The sequence below is a fragment of the Trifolium pratense genome, linkage group LG2, assembly GCF_020283565.1.
Source record: "Trifolium pratense cultivar HEN17-A07 linkage group LG2, ARS_RC_1.1, whole genome shotgun sequence".
In the NCBI taxonomy this organism is placed as follows: domain Eukaryota; kingdom Viridiplantae; phylum Streptophyta; class Magnoliopsida; order Fabales; family Fabaceae; genus Trifolium; species Trifolium pratense.
Window position 1 is genome coordinate 22,867,264 of NC_060060.1, and position 18,466 is coordinate 22,885,729.

The following is an 18,466-nucleotide window of genomic DNA, read 5'->3' on the forward strand; positions in this document are numbered from 1 at the left end:
TGTATGTTTGGTCCCTTAAATTTATTTTTAGGTTTTAATTTGGTTCTCTATGTATAAAAAAATTCAAATGAATCCCTTAAGTTACTAATGTTACAATAAATTAGTTATTTTTAGTCAAATTTCCGTTTAAATATTCCACGTGACTAGCAAACTCGCATACAGTCGATAACTCAAAATTTGACAAAAATGACACACTTATGCTAAAATCAATAATGTGCATCGCAACAACTTTGCACAAAAAAAAAAGATGGTTCGATACAAAACACGATTACTACTTTTAGATAATTTATCAACCCCTCACGTGGTCCGAAACAAGCTATTGGTAGTGTATTTTGAAAACTTGTACGTATTTAATTGGATTTGAGTGGTTAATCAGTTCTCCATGTGATGAATTGTATCTTGTGGGTTGTGGCCGAACTTTAAATTATTATGTTCCTTTAGATTATCAAGATTTTTTGGGTAGAGAATATATATTGTCAAATAATAAAACAAACATACAAATCATAATCTTTTGTCGTGACAATGTATTTCCAAATCTAGTTATATTGTGCTTCAATGTGGATTTAGGGCACTATATAATCATAATTTATACTATGATGATTGCTTTTTGCTCTACCTAAATTAATCACAATCCCCTATGTCTACTCATTCATCGAAAGATATCTCTTAATAATGTTGAAAAATATTTTTTAGTAGTGCAAATCTTATCGAAAAATATATTTTAATAATGTACTTCTAATATGAATATCGGGCACTATCAGTTTGGACTTGGAGGTGTTTTTTGTTAAATTAAATGCTTTGACAAAAATAAACTAAAAACTAGTACAAAGCTTTTTTAAAGGTATGAAAAATGAATAAAAAGTGAGCATTTAACAAGTGGTTCAAAGAGACTTTGACACGAGTCCTATAACAACACATGGCACTGTTAGCAATTCTCAAAGGCTATTCAGAAAACAAACATATATAACCGCTTCTCCAATAATATAGATCACAGAAATACATCTCCAATGTGTGTCTGAATCCATTGCCATTCTCAGGTATGTCAACATCTCAAATCACTTGTCTATTCTTCATGCATTACAATTTTGAATCATTACATAATCAAGTTTAGATTAATTGCACTATGTTTGTTTATTGTTTTTTTTGTTTTGAAAGTTTACATTATTTATGTTATCTTAGGATATACAAATTTCTTCATTAAATATTGTGTTTCAATAATACACATTTGGTCATACCAATCAAACATTAGATTAGGAGGAAATCATAGTTATTGCCTATGATTAATGTAATAAACTATATAGGAGATGAGTAATCTTGATTAGTAGTTAATTAATAGGATCAACATGACCAAAAAATTGGGGCATTAGTATAATTTTCCGACCAAATAAAATGTAATTCATAGACTTTGCCATATAAGTCATCATAGCCTGGAAAAGATTAAGATTTGAGAGATGAATGTACCAATATGATACTACTACTATATAGCACATGTTAATTAAATTTTCAGTTCAAAACATGGCGCATGCACAAGAAGTTAGATCAAGCTCGCTTTCGAAATGTGACACCTACTTCCAAACCATACAATCCAGAAAGAAACTGCCACAGACATTGCAAGAGACACTGACAGATTCATTTGCAAAGATTCCTGTTTCTTCTTTTCCAGGAGTTCCAGGAGGAAAAGGTAACAGAATTAACCATATAAATGCATTTCAAAACTATCGTCTTATGAACTTAATGCGCAAAAGAAGTAACCTGTAAAATACATTGGCAGTGATTGAAATTCTAGCAGACACACCTGTTGGTGAAGCTGTTAAGATTCTATCCGAAAGCAACATCTTAGCAGCTCCAGTTAAAGACCCTAATGCAGGAATTGGTTCAGATTGGAGAGGCAGGTACCTTGGCATCATAGACTATTCAGCTATCATTCTCTGGGTGATGGAGAGTGCAGAACTTGCTGCAGTTGCTCTATCAGCTGGTACAGCAACAGCGGCTGGAGTTGGCGCAGGAACTGTTGGTGCTTTAGGAGCAATAGCATTAGGAGTTACAGGGCCTGCTGCAATTGCTGGACTAACTGCTGCTGCAGTAGGTGCAGCAGTGGCAGGTGGTGTTGCTGCGGATAAAACCATGGCTAAAGATGCTCCTCAAGCCGCAAATAACCTCGGTGAGGACTTTTACAAAGTAATACTGCAAGAAGAACCTTTCAAGTCAACAACGGTAGGCAAACGACAGTTCCACTGTAAACTGCATGTTCTTATATTGTTTTTGAGCTTTTTGCATTTTTGGTATAAGCTTTTTTCTTCCTATGTTATTAAGAAATCTCTAAAGTTAGGAAACCTCTCCCTAATAGAGGTGAACTTTGCTAGATGAGTCAGGCTGGTTAGCTATTTAGAGTTTGTTTAACGCTTGCGAGACTGTTCGAGAAAACTTATAAAACATGTACATAAGTAGTTTTCAACTTATTTCCATAAGCACTCCAAAATAGCTTATAAAAACAACTTGTTTATATAAAAACAGTTTGACTTTATCGTTTGTTATAGGAAAAGCTTTATACATAAGCTCTTATATGATAAACGCTTATGCTAAAAGCTTATACATAAGCACTTATATGATAAACGCTTATGCTAAAAATGTTAATTTGGTTTTTGTTGATTATCAATCATATCGAATTCACTAAAAATTGATGGCTGTCTGCACAACAGCACAATCCATTTGGGAAATGATCTATTGTTGTATGCATAAATCAAGCTAGTTACAGGTTAGCAATATTTTTGCTTAAGGTACACAAAAATGTAAGTTACATTTGTGCTGGTTTTTGGCTTCAGGTGCGATCAATACTAAAATCATATCGATGGGCACCTTTTGTTCCAGTTTCAAAAGATAGTGCTATGTTGACTGTCTTACTTCTGCTTTCGAAGTATAGGCTGAGGAATGTACCGGTGATAGAACCCGGTAAACCAGACATTGTAAACTTCATTACTCAGTCTGCAGTTGTTCAAGGTCTTGAGGGATGCAGAGGAAGAGATTGGTTTGACTGCATTGCAGCGAGGCCTATATCTGATCTAGGACTTCCTTTTATGTCAGCTGATAAGGCAAGGATCTGCGTTTAATATTTTCAGCTTCCCTCAGCTCAGAGGTTTAAACAGATTGTTTCTTCTTGTCCAGGTTATTAGCATCCAGAACAACGAATTGATTCTTGAAGCTTTCAAGATTATGAGGGATAACCAAATTGGTGGTCTTCCTGTAGTAGAGGGGCCAACAAAGAGAATTGTTGGAAACTTGAGCATACGAGACATCAGATACTTGCTGCTAAAACCTGAACTTTTCTCCAATTTCAGGTGAGTCAGAAGAAAATCTCTAACAAATATTAGGGTAACACACCAACCTGTAAAATACAAAATCAGACACAATTTCTTTTTTGCAGTTTCAAAAATAAAATTCTGTTGGGTTCATCTTTGGTTAAAACAAAAAATATTAATCAACTAGGGTTGATGAAATTGTTCGCTTAATGTAAATGTGTGTGCTATGTAGCACCGGCACTTCAAATTGATGGCATGTCAAGTGTCTGACATGTTAAATTGTGCAACATTACCCTGCCATAATGTAAATGTGCTTCCAATGCCAGTAAAAGGTAACCCATCCAATGGTATTTAACATCCAGAAAACTGCTAAATAAAATGCGTCCCAAGCCGAAATGTGTCAGTGTTTGACACAAACACAACACTAACACAGACACATGTAGTTAGATTTTCTCAAATTGTTAACAACGTCGATGTGTCAGTGTTGGTGTCGTGTCTGTGTCTATGCCTTTGCTTCATAGTGTGTGTGTGTGTGTGTGTGTGTGGGGATGATATTGTCTGTTTAACTTAAGCAAACAATAGGTACAAGTGGCAAATAGTCATCACACAAGCTCGTAAGAGAACTAATCACTCAACTAAAATGTTCTCCTTCACCACCATGGTTTTATTTTGACTTTCAGGAATCTCACTGTGATGGATTTCATGAAGAAAATTGTCTCAGCATCCTATGAATCTGGAAAAGTTACTCGGCCTATAACATGCAAGCCTGACTCGACTCTAGACAGCGTGATTCACACTCTTGCTTCACAATCTATTCACAGGATTTATACAGTAGATGGACAAGATCAAGTAGTTGGTGTCATCACACTGAGAGATGTAATCTCGTGTTTCATCAACGAACCTGATTACCATTTCGACGATTACTATGGATTTGCAGTTAAAGAGATGTTGAATCACTGATTTGCAAGGATGTTTAAATAGGCACAAAAAATGTAGCAAACTTTTATGTTATCATAAAGAAAAAAGAACATTTCATTTCCAGTTTTTCTATGTAATGTAAGAAATTTTCATGCAACTTCTATCATGCTAACAGCAGAAAGTTTGTCCAATCCTTTATCTGTGATCAAGCCTCTTATCCTTTCTACTTCTCTCCATCTTCCCAACGCTGCATATATGTTGGACAAAACCACCAGGGGAGCTGGATTTTCCGGTTCCATGTCGAGAAGCTTCATGGCCATTTCTTCTCCAAGATTAGAATCTAGGTAGCACCTACATGCACCAAGCAAAGAATCAAAAACAGATGCAGGAGGTTCTGCTAATTCATGCACCAAATCTCGAGCTTCTTCCAACCGACCAGATCGACCCAAAAGGTCAACAACACAACCAAAATGCTCAGGCTTCGGATCCAAACCATACTCTCTTATCATTTTGAAAACATGTAATCCTCTCTCAACTTGACCACTGTGGCTACAAGCCGAAAGAACACTAACAAATGTTACACCATTCGGTTGAACCATTTCAGCCAACATTTCATCATAGATTTCAAAAGCAGACTCATAATCTCCATTCCTTCCATACCCTCCTATCATTGCATTCCAAAATGCAGGATCAGCTGGTTTTGCTTCAAACTGATCAAAAACAAAACGTGCCAAAGAAACACACCCACATTTCATATACATATCAACCAAAGCAGTTGCAAAAAAATCATCTTTGTTAACACAAATTCTCAAAGCATACCCATGTATCTCTTTCCCACTTTGCAACAAAGATGAATCAGCACACGCAGACAAAAGACTAGTCACAATCTTCAAACATGGAGCCACACCAGCACACAACATTTTCCTAAAGTACTTAAAAGCTTCCACACACACCCCTTTTTGAGCAAACCCACCAATCAAAGAGTTCCAAGTTGCTGGATCAGGCAAAACCCCTTCATCAATCATCCTCTCAAACACTTCCACAGCCCTCTCACTCTCTGAATTCATAATCATCCCAGCAATCATAGAGTTCCAAGTGATCAAGTTCCTCGTTTTACTTTCATTAAAAACATCAAAAGCAAAACCCCAACAACCACACTTTGAATACATGTCCACAAGTGAAGTTACCACCATAACATGATCACAAGCTTCCATTTTCATGCTAAGCCCATGAACCTGCTTCCCCAAATGAATGTTCAAAAGGGTAGCACATGCTGAAATAACAGACACCAAAGTCACCATATTCGGTTTTTGCTCCAATCTCATCATCATATCCTTAAAAACATAAAAAACAAGACGAGGAAACCCGTTTTGCAACAACCCCGACATAAAAGCATTGTAAGTAACAACATTTTTCACCTGCAAATTTTCAAAAACCTTATTCGACGAAATCAAACCTCCACATTTCGAATAACCAGTAACAAGCGAAGTGGAAACATAAACATCAGATTCAACTCCTAACTTGTGCGCCAAGCAATGAACCTGCTGCACATGACTTTGATCTTTTATATCACCTGTAGCGAGCATCGACGCAATGGTGACAGAATTGGGCCTAAGATTCCAAAGCCCAATTTTATGAAAAAGCCCAATAGCTTCACCACGAGACCCGTTCCACGAGAGTCCAGAAAGTACAGCATTGAAGGCAGTGATAGTTGGTTGAGGCATTTCATCAAACAGTTTGAATGCATCCGGGAAAGAGCGAGAATTGGCTGCATAGGAGGCGGTGAGGGCAGTGGAGGTATGAGGGTGGGAATGGAAACCGGTTTTGAAGAGATGGGCATGGAGGATTTGAGTTTGGGAAGGTGAATTATAAGAGAGATTGGAACATGCTTTGAGGAGAATGGGGAATGTGAATGAGTTAGGAGTGTGGGAAGAAGAGTGGAGTTTGGAATAGAATTGAAGGGCTTGTTTGTATAATCCATTTGCTACTAGTTTTGTTACTGTTATGTCACTATTCTTCATGGAAGGTTACTATACTTTTGGGTTATGTCATGTCACTCTCTCTTGTATTCCTTAACCTTGTTTGTGTTGTGTTGCGTTGTGTTGTGTTTGAAGTACTTTGTAGTGTTCATCAAATCAAATGAATCATCTTTCTGTTCTACTACAATGTTCAAGTTCAAAATCCAATAACATACATTAAACATGCGACTACTAGGCAACTTGAGAGGGAAAAAAAAATACTTTACCCAAGAAATAATTGTATAAATTTATACACAAAATTAGATACATTAAATGAACTATACGGGTGATATTGCATTTTATTTAGTTCAAATTTAAAATATCCCACTTATTCATCTCAAGAGATGAACTTCTAATCACCCTAGAGCACTTAGATGAGGTAACACGAGTCTCTTCTAGCTTAACTAAGATTGTGGGTTCGATATTTAATTTGGACATGCAGCAGCGTTAAAAATCTTAGTGAAAGTTTATCGCTCATTTGAATTCCACAGGACTCGAGGGATACTCGATTTAGACATATAAAAAGATTAAACAATAAATTGACAACATGTAATTTTCAAAAGTGCCTCCCTCTTCTTTCGAGTGATAGTTATACACAAATTAAATATGTTTGGGCAAACATACAAAACTTAAATAAAATTAAAGATAAAATGATTATTTAATTTACTGGACAACATAAGAAAATAAGATGATGTTGAAAATTCGAAACTGCCCTTCCCATTAATTGATCTGTTGTGACCAATATTATGAGGGTTAAAATGATATTTCTATTCTGCAGAATTCCCATATATCAATGCAAACTTATGCAGAAAAGTACACACATATCTTCATGAACTGACGTTTTGAAACAAAATCTCCCGCTTCTCCATACATCATACACCTTTTCTAGGGTGTGTTTGGTAAGTCCAATAAGCTAGCTTATAGCTTATTGAACTAGCTTATAAACTTGTTTGAAAAAAATAAAAGTGTTTGGTAAAAAGCTTTTTTCACGAGCTTATAGCTTTTTTTGAAATGCTATTTCAAGTAGCGTTTGAGCTTATAGCTTATAGCTTTTTACAATTTTTTTCTATTTTTAACCTTTAATTTAATTTTATTATTTTTTATAAAATAAAAAACTACCCACTAAAACAAAAACTACCCACTACATATAAATATCCTTTTATGTCTTTTTATATTTATCAATCATTTAAAAAGTTAATTTTATCAAACACTTTAATTTCAATCAGCTAGCTTTTCAGCTATCAGCTATAAGCTAACTTTTTAGCTATTAGCTTAATTTTACCAAACTGAGCCTTGGAAACATGATCTTCTAACCTTCTGTCTACCAAGAGTTCAGGTTCCCTCCATTTATTATCTCTCTATTTATTCTCCATTTAGAGAGAGATAGACACATGAAAAAATTAGTGGGTCCACAAATTAGTGGGACCCACTTTTAATGGGTCCCACTAATTCTTAATGTGTTTATGTCTCTCCAAATGAAAAATAAATAGAGGAATAATAAATAGAGAGAATCTGAACTCGTCTACCAAATATACAGCAGAGTGACACTATTTTTCTATCTATTCTCTTTTTCTTAACGCAAGAAGGTAATTTCTTGACTCAACAAGCTCATCATCCAAACAAACCAACTGGTATTTCACTAATATGGATTCTCTCATGTTTTATTCTCTCATGTCATCTCTCTTATGCTAATCTCATCCATTGGATTAATACAACGGTGAAAGACAAAAAGTAACTCATAAAATATGTAGTCCATTGTTCTTCCATTTTTTGGAGTTTTCTTCACCCACCACCCCAGCCACTCCACCTATAATATTAATCTCTAAGCTCTGAAATGATAATTTTCATCTCTAACAATTCTTGTCCATTGTTCGGAAAGCTTCTTCCAGCTATATTTTGCAACATCTAAAAGAAAAAAACACAACTAATCTAATAATTAGGATATAAAAAGAACCGATTTGTATTAAACAAGGGAGAAACAATATGAAATTAAGAACCGATCTGTGTTTGTTATTTGAAGAGCATAATCTGTCTCATTTTCTCATAAAGATCTATGTCGAAGAACGCACACCATAGCCGGCTCCGTCGTGCGAACTTGTAATTGCCGCCGCTAAACATGATTTCCCATCTGAAGGTCGTTGTGTAGTCACTGGTTATAAAAGGTAGTTAGCGCAAAGCAAAAATTATTGTCGTCGCAAGACGAATTTTTGGTTTTCTCGCTCAGCAGTTTGATAACTGTTAGATTGATTCAATGGATGACATTAGCACATGAGAGATGACTGGAGAGCATAAAATAGGAGAGGATCCACATCAGTTTGTGTCCCATTTTATTCGATTTCAAAAAAAATTCATGCTTAAAAACATTTTGCTTATCAATTTGTTCCTCAGTTTTTTGCTTATTCAAAACGTACTCGTCGGATAGAGGTGGGCATTGGTTCGGGTTTGGGCTCAAACCCCTGAACCGGTCGGACCGACGGGTGCCATATGCAACCATTTACAAACTCAGTTTAGTCGGTTTCAGTTCGATTAATTCAGTTTTAATTAGATTAATTTTATTTTGCGACATTGAAAATGTCTATGGATTTTGGGACGTCACAAATTCCGTCATTAAATAGCTTTGTGACGAAAATTGAGTGCATTAGTGACGGAATAGTACCCTAGCTAAATATAATTTTTCTAGTAGTGTTAGGTCAATTTATTTTTCCATTGTTTTTCTCAAATTTTTAGGTAAAATAATTTGGGCCAAATTTGTATGGCCATTATTTTAAAATAGTTATCATTGGTCAAACTTTGTTTTGGACTACGTTGCACAAAATAAAAATATTATGGTGAATTTATAATAAAATTATATATTATAATTATAATTTTAGTATATATATCTTATTAAAATTTGATAATTATATACATTTTATAGCTTTTACGTTTCGACAGAAGATAAATATTTCTGATAATTATATTATTTTTATTTTAAAGTTAAATATTATACATTTCTTATTTTAAAGTTATATATTTATTATTTTACAAATCCATAAGACAACCAATGATTTTTTTTTGAAGAAGAAGACAACCAATGATTGAATTTTCACAAACAGTTGAACAACAAGATCCTTAAATGTTGAATCGGCATTAAGGAAGTATACTAGAGAAATAAAGTCGGCTATAACTAGTGACTATGTGAAATATTTATATTTACAAAAATCGGACTATAATGTTAGTGTTGAATATGATACTGAAACATTTTCACAAGCCATTGTTGGATATTTTTGAATATTTCAAAAGTAAATTATTTTTTTTATTTAACTGTAGCACAACTTAATTAATTTTAATCGAATAATCAATCTTAATTTTGACCAAGAAATGAGTATTGTAACTTACTCTTTTAGTGTACCTAATTAATAGGATAGGAGACTTAGTCTTTCTCAATGTGCATCATAATTTTCTGAACTTAATACTTATCAACACCTTTTTCTTATTTTACTTATCAACCCCTTTTACTTATCAACCCCATTCTTGTGATTAAATATGTTTTTTATTAAGGCATGTTATTTTGTGTTCATTTGAGAAATATTGTTGTGAATGAAAAATTTGTTTTTGAGAAACTATTATTTAGTTTGATCATTGGTAGTCTTAACCGAATATTTTTTTTTTAAAAGGTTTGTGTGGTTATGCATATGAGTACTTGTTTAGATTATGTAGTAAAAGAATATGATAATAAGTATCCATTATACTTTGATTATATTTTCTTGAGAAGATGAGAGCAAATATTGATACTTAATTAATATTAATATGCGTTTCTGTAAACCATGTTAATTTGCTGATTTAATAGGTGTTTTGTGTTTTGATTTTTTAGAATATTAATTCATACTAAACTACTGTTGTAGTTAGAAGATGAAGTTTGTGGTTGTGTTATGTGATAATTTCGTTGAAATTAGGAGATATAATTATTCTAATGTGTTGGTGATTTGATAAATATTATTTTAGTGTAAACGATCTCTGGTTCTTTATGGTTATCACTCATGGACTTGTAGCAGTGATTGTGGTCTTATTTGACAAGTACATGTGCAGCCACTTTGGTAATATAGTTGGTATGCTTTCAATTTTGGTTCAATCTTAACGGTGACAACAGTGATGGTTAGCTTCTAAGAGTCAATTCTATGAGTATTTAGGTTGGAATTTGGAGCTAAATTGTTGAACATTTCAATGATACTAACACTTATTTAAAGAATTTGGAGAAATCTAAATTGATGTGAATTAAAGTGAGAATCAAGTGTTGTATAAGATCATAAGGATGGGTGATATTCTATTGAAAGTATATTATGTTGAGGAGCTTCATTGGAAGTTTAAATATTTTGAATGTATATCCCTTATGATTTATATTTATGCTACTTGATTAAAGAAATTGATGAGATATTTGAGAGATGCCATTAAATATTATATGGTACATCGTGGATTTGCCATTGTATTAAAATGATACAATGATGTTTTATGAATTTGATTATATAAAATTTAATATATTGATGGGATTTAATTTCTCCAATATAGGGATTTGTCGCTTGAAACCTCTTTCTAGCAAACTTGAATAAAATGGAGATCTGATTTGGAGCTATAATGTGAAAGTTTATTGCTTGAAAATATTAGTTCAATAAGTGAATTCGGGATTCCCACAAATATGCATCGTGCATTATTTTGTGATGACATGTGTATGGATGAGTAATTTTGTGATTTGAGAAATTTATGAAAAATATGTGATGTTTTGAAACTCATAAAATATATATTGAACTTTGGTATAATTTAAAGTGTACAAGCCATTGTATTATACTCCCTCCGGTCCTTTTTATAAGGAACACTTAGGGCAAAAAATTTGGTCCTTTTTATAAGAAACTTTGACCAATTTTCAAATGTTTTAAATGTTCAATTTCACTTATGCCCTTATTTATTATGAGAGAGAATTTAAAAATAACTAAGTTAGTTGAATAAAGAGTAATTAAATAAGGGTATACATGGAATAAATTTAAATTTATAAGTGTATTAAATGAAAATAACTATGTTAAATGTGTTTCATTGGTCTGTGTGATTTTTTCAAAGTGTTCCTTATAAAAAGGACCGGAGGGAGTAATAATACAATGATGATGATATAAATTGGATACGAGCCAATGAGTAAATCTATAAGTAGATTTATTTTATTGATGAATAAGTTGTCGCTTATTAGCCATATAAGTAGACTTGTATAAACTTATTGTGAAAATCAAGTTTACCTTGTAAACTTGAAGAAATATGAGATTAATTGACTTTGAGACGTCTTAGTCAATATGTGTGAATTGATCGGATCCGTTGACTTAACCCCTGGGAAGAAAATTGATAGGAATGAACTATGCCACTGAAAAACGACAAGTAATGGGAACCCAACCTTTGTGATTGGAGATCCCATGAAGAAGGTTCATATGGGTATAGACAAGTTACTTGTTAGTTATGTTAGCACTAAAATTTGTTCATTTCCTATGTGTTATGATAATGGCTATGAGAAGTGCTAAATTAAAATTAATTTGAGGGGTAAGCTTAAGGCTTTTAATGATTACCATAAGCCCTTGTAGGTGGTGTATGGTTGTAGCATACACTAGATGGAATCACCTATATGAGTGTCAAGTGGGGCCGCTTGCATGAGACTGTGGCAGGTCTCTAAAGCACTCATGAAAACCAGACACGCGCACGGCCTAAATGCGCAACACCGTGTAACACGAGAATTGTGGGGGTGTGATGCGGGTGGTAAACCGCCAACACACGCCAAGTGTCTTTGGTTCATATAGCTTGCTACACCAATTTCACCGTGTGTTAAGTCTATCATCCTAGCACTGGTTCATATAGCTTGCTACACCAGTTTGATGCATCACACTCATCAAAGGTAACTCAGGCAATGTTTACGAAACAATTTTTAAGTTGTTCTTTAGTTTAAAAACTTTTGAAATATGTGGGGGATTGTTGGATATTTTTGGATATTTCAAAAGTAAATTATTTTTTTTATTTAACTGTAGCACAACTTAATTAATTTTAATCGGATAATCAATCTTAATTTTGACCAAGAAATGAGTATTGTAACTTACTCTTTTAGTGTACCTAATTAATAGGATAGGAGACTTAGTCTTTCTCAATGTGCATCATAATTTTCTGAACTTAATACTTATCAACATCTTTTCCTTATTTTACTCATACGTTATTATTTTTTAATTTAATTAATTAACCACTTAATAGAGAGATGTATCGCATATATGTAGGGAAACGGTTTTAGTGGAAAAGGAGGGAGCATAACCAGAGAAGTATAACTTTACTCCATATATATATACATACAAAGTTTTGGGGATTCATAAGTTTATGAAAAAACAGTGCCTGAGTTATCAACCTTGTTGATATTCTTGTGTCTTGATAGTCTCAGCATGTTTATCGTCGAGAAGAACCGGTTGTATTCTGGGGGAGTTGCGCAATATTTGCGGATAATTCCTTAGTTCAGTGATTACACGCCTCCGGTTAATCATTTCCAGCCATCCGCGCCAACAGCCATAAGTTGCATAGAGTCAAATTTATTGTATGATGTTATGAAAGATGAGATGAATTCTATGCCATGTATATAATGGAGTTTGGGATTTTGTTGAGTTGTCTAATGGTTTTTTCCTTTTTTTTTTTTTTGACAAAAGTTGCCAAATGGTTTAAAAGCCATATATAGTAAATGAGTCACCATCATCAGCCATACTTTCTCTTGATTCAATTTACCAAATCAATATCATACACATAGGACATAGCGTGGTTTTAAATTGCGGTCCGTATCCGTAATTCCGACTGTGATATCGTTGATGTGGTACTGGTAGTCTCCACAACTACATCGCACTGCAATTGCGGTGTATTTTTCATTTACGTTTACAGCCACATCGTAACGGCATCAGAAGGTGCATTAGACGTTTCGGCCAAGTTTGTTCAAATTTTCTCACCAAAAAATTAAATTTATGAATAAATTATCGTCAGGGAGATCCTATATCACCAATACCATACTTGTTTGTTCTCTATATGGATAAATTATCGCGTCTTATTTGTCATGCTGTTGAGAAAGGTGATTGGAAAACTCTAAGAGCCGGTAGAAATGGACCCATGGTTTCACACCTTATGTTTGCTGATGATCTGTTGTTATTTGGGGAGGGCAAATCAGAGACAAATTCAGTGTCTTACTGCAATGTATAAATTATTGTGTAACTTTGAAGATGATCGAGATGGAGTGGACATGGAAAAAGATTTGGTCTTTACATGTGACAGAGAGGAACAAATTCTTCATGTGGTTAGCTTTACGTAATAGGCTATTAACTAATTCAACCAATGCACGGATGAGATTAAATCATGGAAATCTATTTGGATGTCGGTATCAAGCCCGTGCGAGTTTCTTTTGTGGAGACTTATTTCATTGATTTCAGTACAATTTGCAGGGTGATTTGAAGAAAATTGCTGAGATTATGAGACAGTTTGAGAGAACTTATAAAAACACGCAACACCTTATGACATGTTCATAAGTAGTTTTCACATCATTTTCATAAGCTGCCCAAGATAGCTTTTGAAAAAACAGCTTATATCTTATACAAAAACTATTGAACTTTATTTTATTTTTTGGTATAAAAATAACTTATAGATGAGTGTTTATCATGATAAACGTTAATACTGTAAGCTGCAAATTAAGCTATTTATCCAAAAATGGCCTTAATGTTGAAAATGATTGCCATATTCAACAAAACATATATTTACAAGACACTTCATTGTTTATGAACAAATATCTTATGAATTGCAATAAAAAAATGTATTGGCTGCAAAGTTACAACATTTTCATGATGATGTTTTGCTAGACCTTGCCTCTTGAACTTGCATGGAGTACTGCAGATTCCAGAGAATATCTTCCATCGAAGGACGATTACCGGGAACCTTATTGAGACAATTGATGGCGATCTGAATTGTAGTCTTTAACGATTCATGTGTGTAAGTTCCATGAAGAGAAGGATCGATTGCGCTACTCAATGTGATTGGTGATGCAACTTCAGATAAACCTCTCTCAAGCTGAACATGATAAAGAAAAAATATATCATAGAATTAAGATTAGTATAGCTTATGATCTGTGAACATTTAATATTAAGATATGTAATTAACATAATATTAAGATTAGTATACCTCATATTTCAAAATTTCTACTTCAATAGAAGATGTAATTAGTTTCCCAGTGATAACTTCAAGTAGAATCACACCAAATTGATATATGTCTTCCTTTTCTGCATTATTGATGCTGCATATTGAATTGGAAAATGCATATGTTAAGAAGAAAAGAGTTTAATAAAGCTGCATTATCTGTGTCAAATAGTTTTACACTGATCTCCAATAGAAACTTTTAATATTTCTATGTACGCCTATATTATAGCCGTATTTTTATTGGCGTCGGTGTGAAACTAGTTTACGCTGACGAAAATTACCTGCCAATATGATTGTGTGCATTTTGTTCTTTAAGTTTTTTCTCAGAACCGTTCTGAAAATTAAGTAAGATATCATAGGTTAGAGACTTAACATGTTAGGAGTAATGAATGAGTCAAATTACATAGTAATTTGTTCTTCTAACCTTGGATGGAAATGGAATGCTATATCCACTAACTTTTGGATTGAGATTATTGTCTAATAGAATGTTCTCAATCTTTAAGTTGTTTCCAAATATGCCATGATTAACTCCTCTATGTAAGTATTGAATTCCTCTTCCAATGCCTATCATAATTGTCATTCTTTGTTTCCACTTCAGCATATCTGTCAGCGTAAAGTGTTTTTGCATGGTCGTTAAAAATGTTCGACTTTAATCATAACTAATTCTATAGCGTTTTACACCGACATATCAAAATTAAAGGATTTTTTATGTGAATGTTTGTTACCTGTAAGATGGATCCTCAATGATGACATAGTTGAGATATGCTCAAATACAATGAATATTGTGCTTGTAATGTTGGGATGGTCCTGATAAGTAATGGCACAGTGTCCTAACACACTCACCAAATGCCTATGCCTTAAATTTGGTAACACCTTCAAGTTCTCATCACTGATTTTGCTCAAACTCTTCTGCTTTAGTTTTACAATATTAACCATCACCATTGAACCATCTTTGAGCCTACCTTTATATAGCTGTATAAATGTCATTACAAATTATACACCGATAGCGTGAATATATATGTAGAATCATATTTCACCGTCTTGTCATAAGACAAAGTAAATATTTTGACGTAATGAAATAAGACGGTAAAATATGACCTTGAAATATACCAGTACTAACATTTGTCTATAAAAAAATTCGAAAAAATATTATCAAAATTCAAATTACTTTACCTGTCCTTGTGATCCTTCACCTATTAGATTTGATGGATCAAAATTGTTGGTTGCATCTTCAATTTCTTCTATTGTGAAAATGTTGTATGGTCTTAATCCAATTGAAGCTAGCCTCATTAGCTTAGGAACATTACTCCCTATTTGCACACATACGAAAAAACAAATTAAAGCATAGATTAATTAAAAGACTGAGACTTATCATATGATCATATGAAATATGTGTGTGTATGAAATTGTGACCTTACTTGTATAAATATTTGGTCTTGAAAATGAAGTGACAGAAACTCTATTATCAACAGATTTTACTGCTTTTTCTGTTTTGGACTTTTTCAAAATGAACAGAAAAATTAGAATCATAAGCCCTACAATTCCAACAAAACCTCCAACAATCCCAAGTACTGATCCTAGATGCATCTTTGATTCATTCCGTCTCTCAAATCTTTTCGGCTTAGTAGAAAAGGCCGGCGATTTGTTGCAATATGAAGATGGATGTTGATCACTGAGATTTCTGCTTAATAAGCAATTACCGGAATAAACTATCGTTCGATTCAACGGATTCGAATCAATGCAGGATGAAAAAATTCCTTCTAGAAAATTGTTTGAGATATCAACAAATATTAGAGCAGAATCACAAGATATATTCAAAGAAATTGAACCGTTGAATTGATTTGAAGCCAAGTTCAGGTGATTTAGCAAAGGAAGAGAGAACAAAAATGAAGGAAATTCAGGTCCTAATCTATTGTTAACAAGATTAATCTCTTCAAGAGAGACTAATCTGTTGAGATTAGGAACACTTCCATTGAAAAAATTATCAGCCAAAACAAGACTCTTGAGACTTGTCATTGAAGAAATTGATAATGGGATTTTTCCATACAAAAAATTTGATGAAACGTTGAAAACTTCAAGTGACTTAAACCTAGTGATTTTTGAAGGCAATGTACCCCACAAACCAAGTGACACCAATGACAAAACCTTCACATTTGAAAGCTTTGTTAAAATAGTGAAAAAAGAATCAACAGAAAATCTTTGTGAAAGAGTGTTACTTGTATTCCAAGAAACTGGCCTTCTTTTGTTACCAATGATGGTTAATTCTGTTATATGATTCTTTGAGCAGATAATGTTGAATGATGATGATGATGATGGAGGCATGTTGCAGAAGTTGGTGAGATTGTTCCATTTTTGAAGAACTTGTGGATATTCAAGAAGTGTTTGAAGTTGAAGAAGAATTCTTATTTCACTTGGTGCTAATTGTGCACTTGGAATTGGTGTTAGTAGCACAAGAATAATTGTAAAGATTGTAGGAAACAAGAAGTATAAAGAAACCAAGAAATTCTTCATATTCTGAGGCTTGAAAAAAGAAAGTGTTGTGCTAAGACAAATTAAGAATGGTGAAGTGAATGTGAAAAAGGGTTAAAGCACACTATTTATATTTAGAAATGACTTTTTAGATAAGTTTTAGTTTCTATCTACTATAAAGTTTGGACCTTGAAACAGTTGGAATATTTTAGAAATGACTTTTTAGATAAGTTTTAATTTCTATCTAGTATAAATTAAATCTTTACCCTAATAATAATTATATAAATAATGTCTTTAATCATAATCTGATTAAAGACTCTTTAGAAATGACTTTTTAGATTAATTTCTTCGATTTTTAATCATTATCATATTTGATTTTTAATTATAATACTGTAAGTTATTTTTAAGAGAAGCATCGCGATTCTGCTAAAGCAGTGACTCTCACTGAGAAATCACGCTGAGACTAGTCTCTCAGCGTCGTGGTTTCTCAGATGCAAGCCTGCGATCCTGCTAGTTACCAAGAGACGGAGCGGGCATTTTATTTATTAGACAGGTCAGCTCAGTTGCCCAATTTGTTCAAACCAGAACAGAATCAGAAGGCATTACAGCTGCTACTACCTGTTGGGACGAAATAAGAGGCGGCCGATTGATATGTAGTTGTATTTGGGATGGTTGGCTTATTATGTTCTTGAAAAGAGTGAATGGTTTACTCCTATTTGCAATGTTGATGTTCGTGAAGCTCTTGATATCCTCTCTCTGCTTTACTTTGGGATCGGGAATTGCGCTTGAATCCGATTGACTTTGAATTAGACTCTAAAAAGGATGTTGATAGAAACAAATAGTAATCGTCAAAGAGGATGCTAGTTTGGTAACATAATAGTAATCGTAAAATCTTTCAATTCTAGTTAATAGAAACAAATCTGTCTTTTTTCTTTGTAATTACACAAATATTGAGAGTGATGCAAAAATCGTAGAATGAGAGAAAAATATTGAGATATTGAAGAAGCAGAAATGGTGCAGAAATGGTAGAAGGATAGTGAAAATCACTTTTACTAAATGTATCCAAACATAAATCAATTATGTTTGACTCACTTCTAACCAAACTCAATTATTTTCACCGCAGAACCAAATATACACTTAACTTCTCACCGAAGCGCTCTAGAATATAACCATAGTTTTACCGGCTAATGCTACGGTGGACCACTATTGGATTGAAAATTTATATCGTATAGATCATTCATAAATTTTTTAAAATTTTTTGAAAATTATTTGATATGTTATTGAGACCTATCAAGATTTACGTTATTTAATAAACCGTTAATCTTGATGTGTCTCAATAACATATCAAATGATTTTCAATTTTTCTAAATTTTTCTATGAATAATCTATATGATATAAACTTTCGTTACTGTCCACATATATATATATATATATATATATATATATATATATATATATATATATATATATATATAACTAAACTACTACATACTCAAATAGTTTTCAGAAAAACTAGCAGTACTAGTATACTCAAATAAAGTGACCATCAATCATTAA

At 33.2% G+C, this 18,466-nt stretch overlaps 3 protein-coding genes across 4 annotated transcripts; 1 reads left to right on the forward strand and 2 right to left on the reverse strand.

The window, feature by feature from the left end:
* The first annotated feature begins 996 nt into the window (after positions 1-996).
* LOC123909735 (SNF1-related protein kinase regulatory subunit gamma-1-like) lies at positions 997-4,256 on the forward strand. Of its 2 annotated transcripts, XM_045960616.1 has the most exons (6): positions 997-1,037; positions 1,508-1,681; positions 1,772-2,214; positions 2,823-3,089; positions 3,163-3,335; positions 3,977-4,256. In XM_045960616.1, the coding sequence occupies exons 2-6, from the start codon at positions 1,516-1,518 to the stop codon at positions 4,254-4,256; spliced, it is 1,329 nt and encodes a 442-aa protein (XP_045816572.1). In that variant the 5' UTR covers positions 997-1,037; positions 1,508-1,515. The 2 variants fall into 2 exon arrangements, with proteins under 2 accessions (XP_045816572.1, XP_045816571.1); XM_045960615.1 differs by lacking the exon at positions 997-1,037 and having other exon boundaries at positions 1,438-1,681.
* A 107-nt stretch (positions 4,257-4,363) lies between these two features.
* On the reverse strand, positions 4,364-6,235 carry LOC123909734 (pentatricopeptide repeat-containing protein At2g02750-like). Its single transcript, XM_045960613.1, has one exon. It carries the CDS (start codon positions 6,233-6,235, stop codon positions 4,364-4,366), a length of 1,872 nt encoding a protein of 623 aa, XP_045816569.1.
* A 7,838-nt stretch (positions 6,236-14,073) lies between these two features.
* LOC123909851 (probable LRR receptor-like serine/threonine-protein kinase At1g14390) lies at positions 14,074-16,951 on the reverse strand. The gene is made up of 7 exons (XM_045960778.1): positions 15,859-16,951; positions 15,614-15,750; positions 15,166-15,412; positions 14,844-15,043; positions 14,742-14,773; positions 14,426-14,537; positions 14,074-14,314 (listed from the first exon to the last, which is right to left on the reverse strand). Exons 1-7 carry the CDS (start codon positions 16,949-16,951, stop codon positions 14,087-14,089), a joined length of 2,049 nt encoding a protein of 682 aa, XP_045816734.1. The 3' UTR covers positions 14,074-14,086.
* Between the last annotated feature and the right edge of the window lie 1,515 nt (positions 16,952-18,466).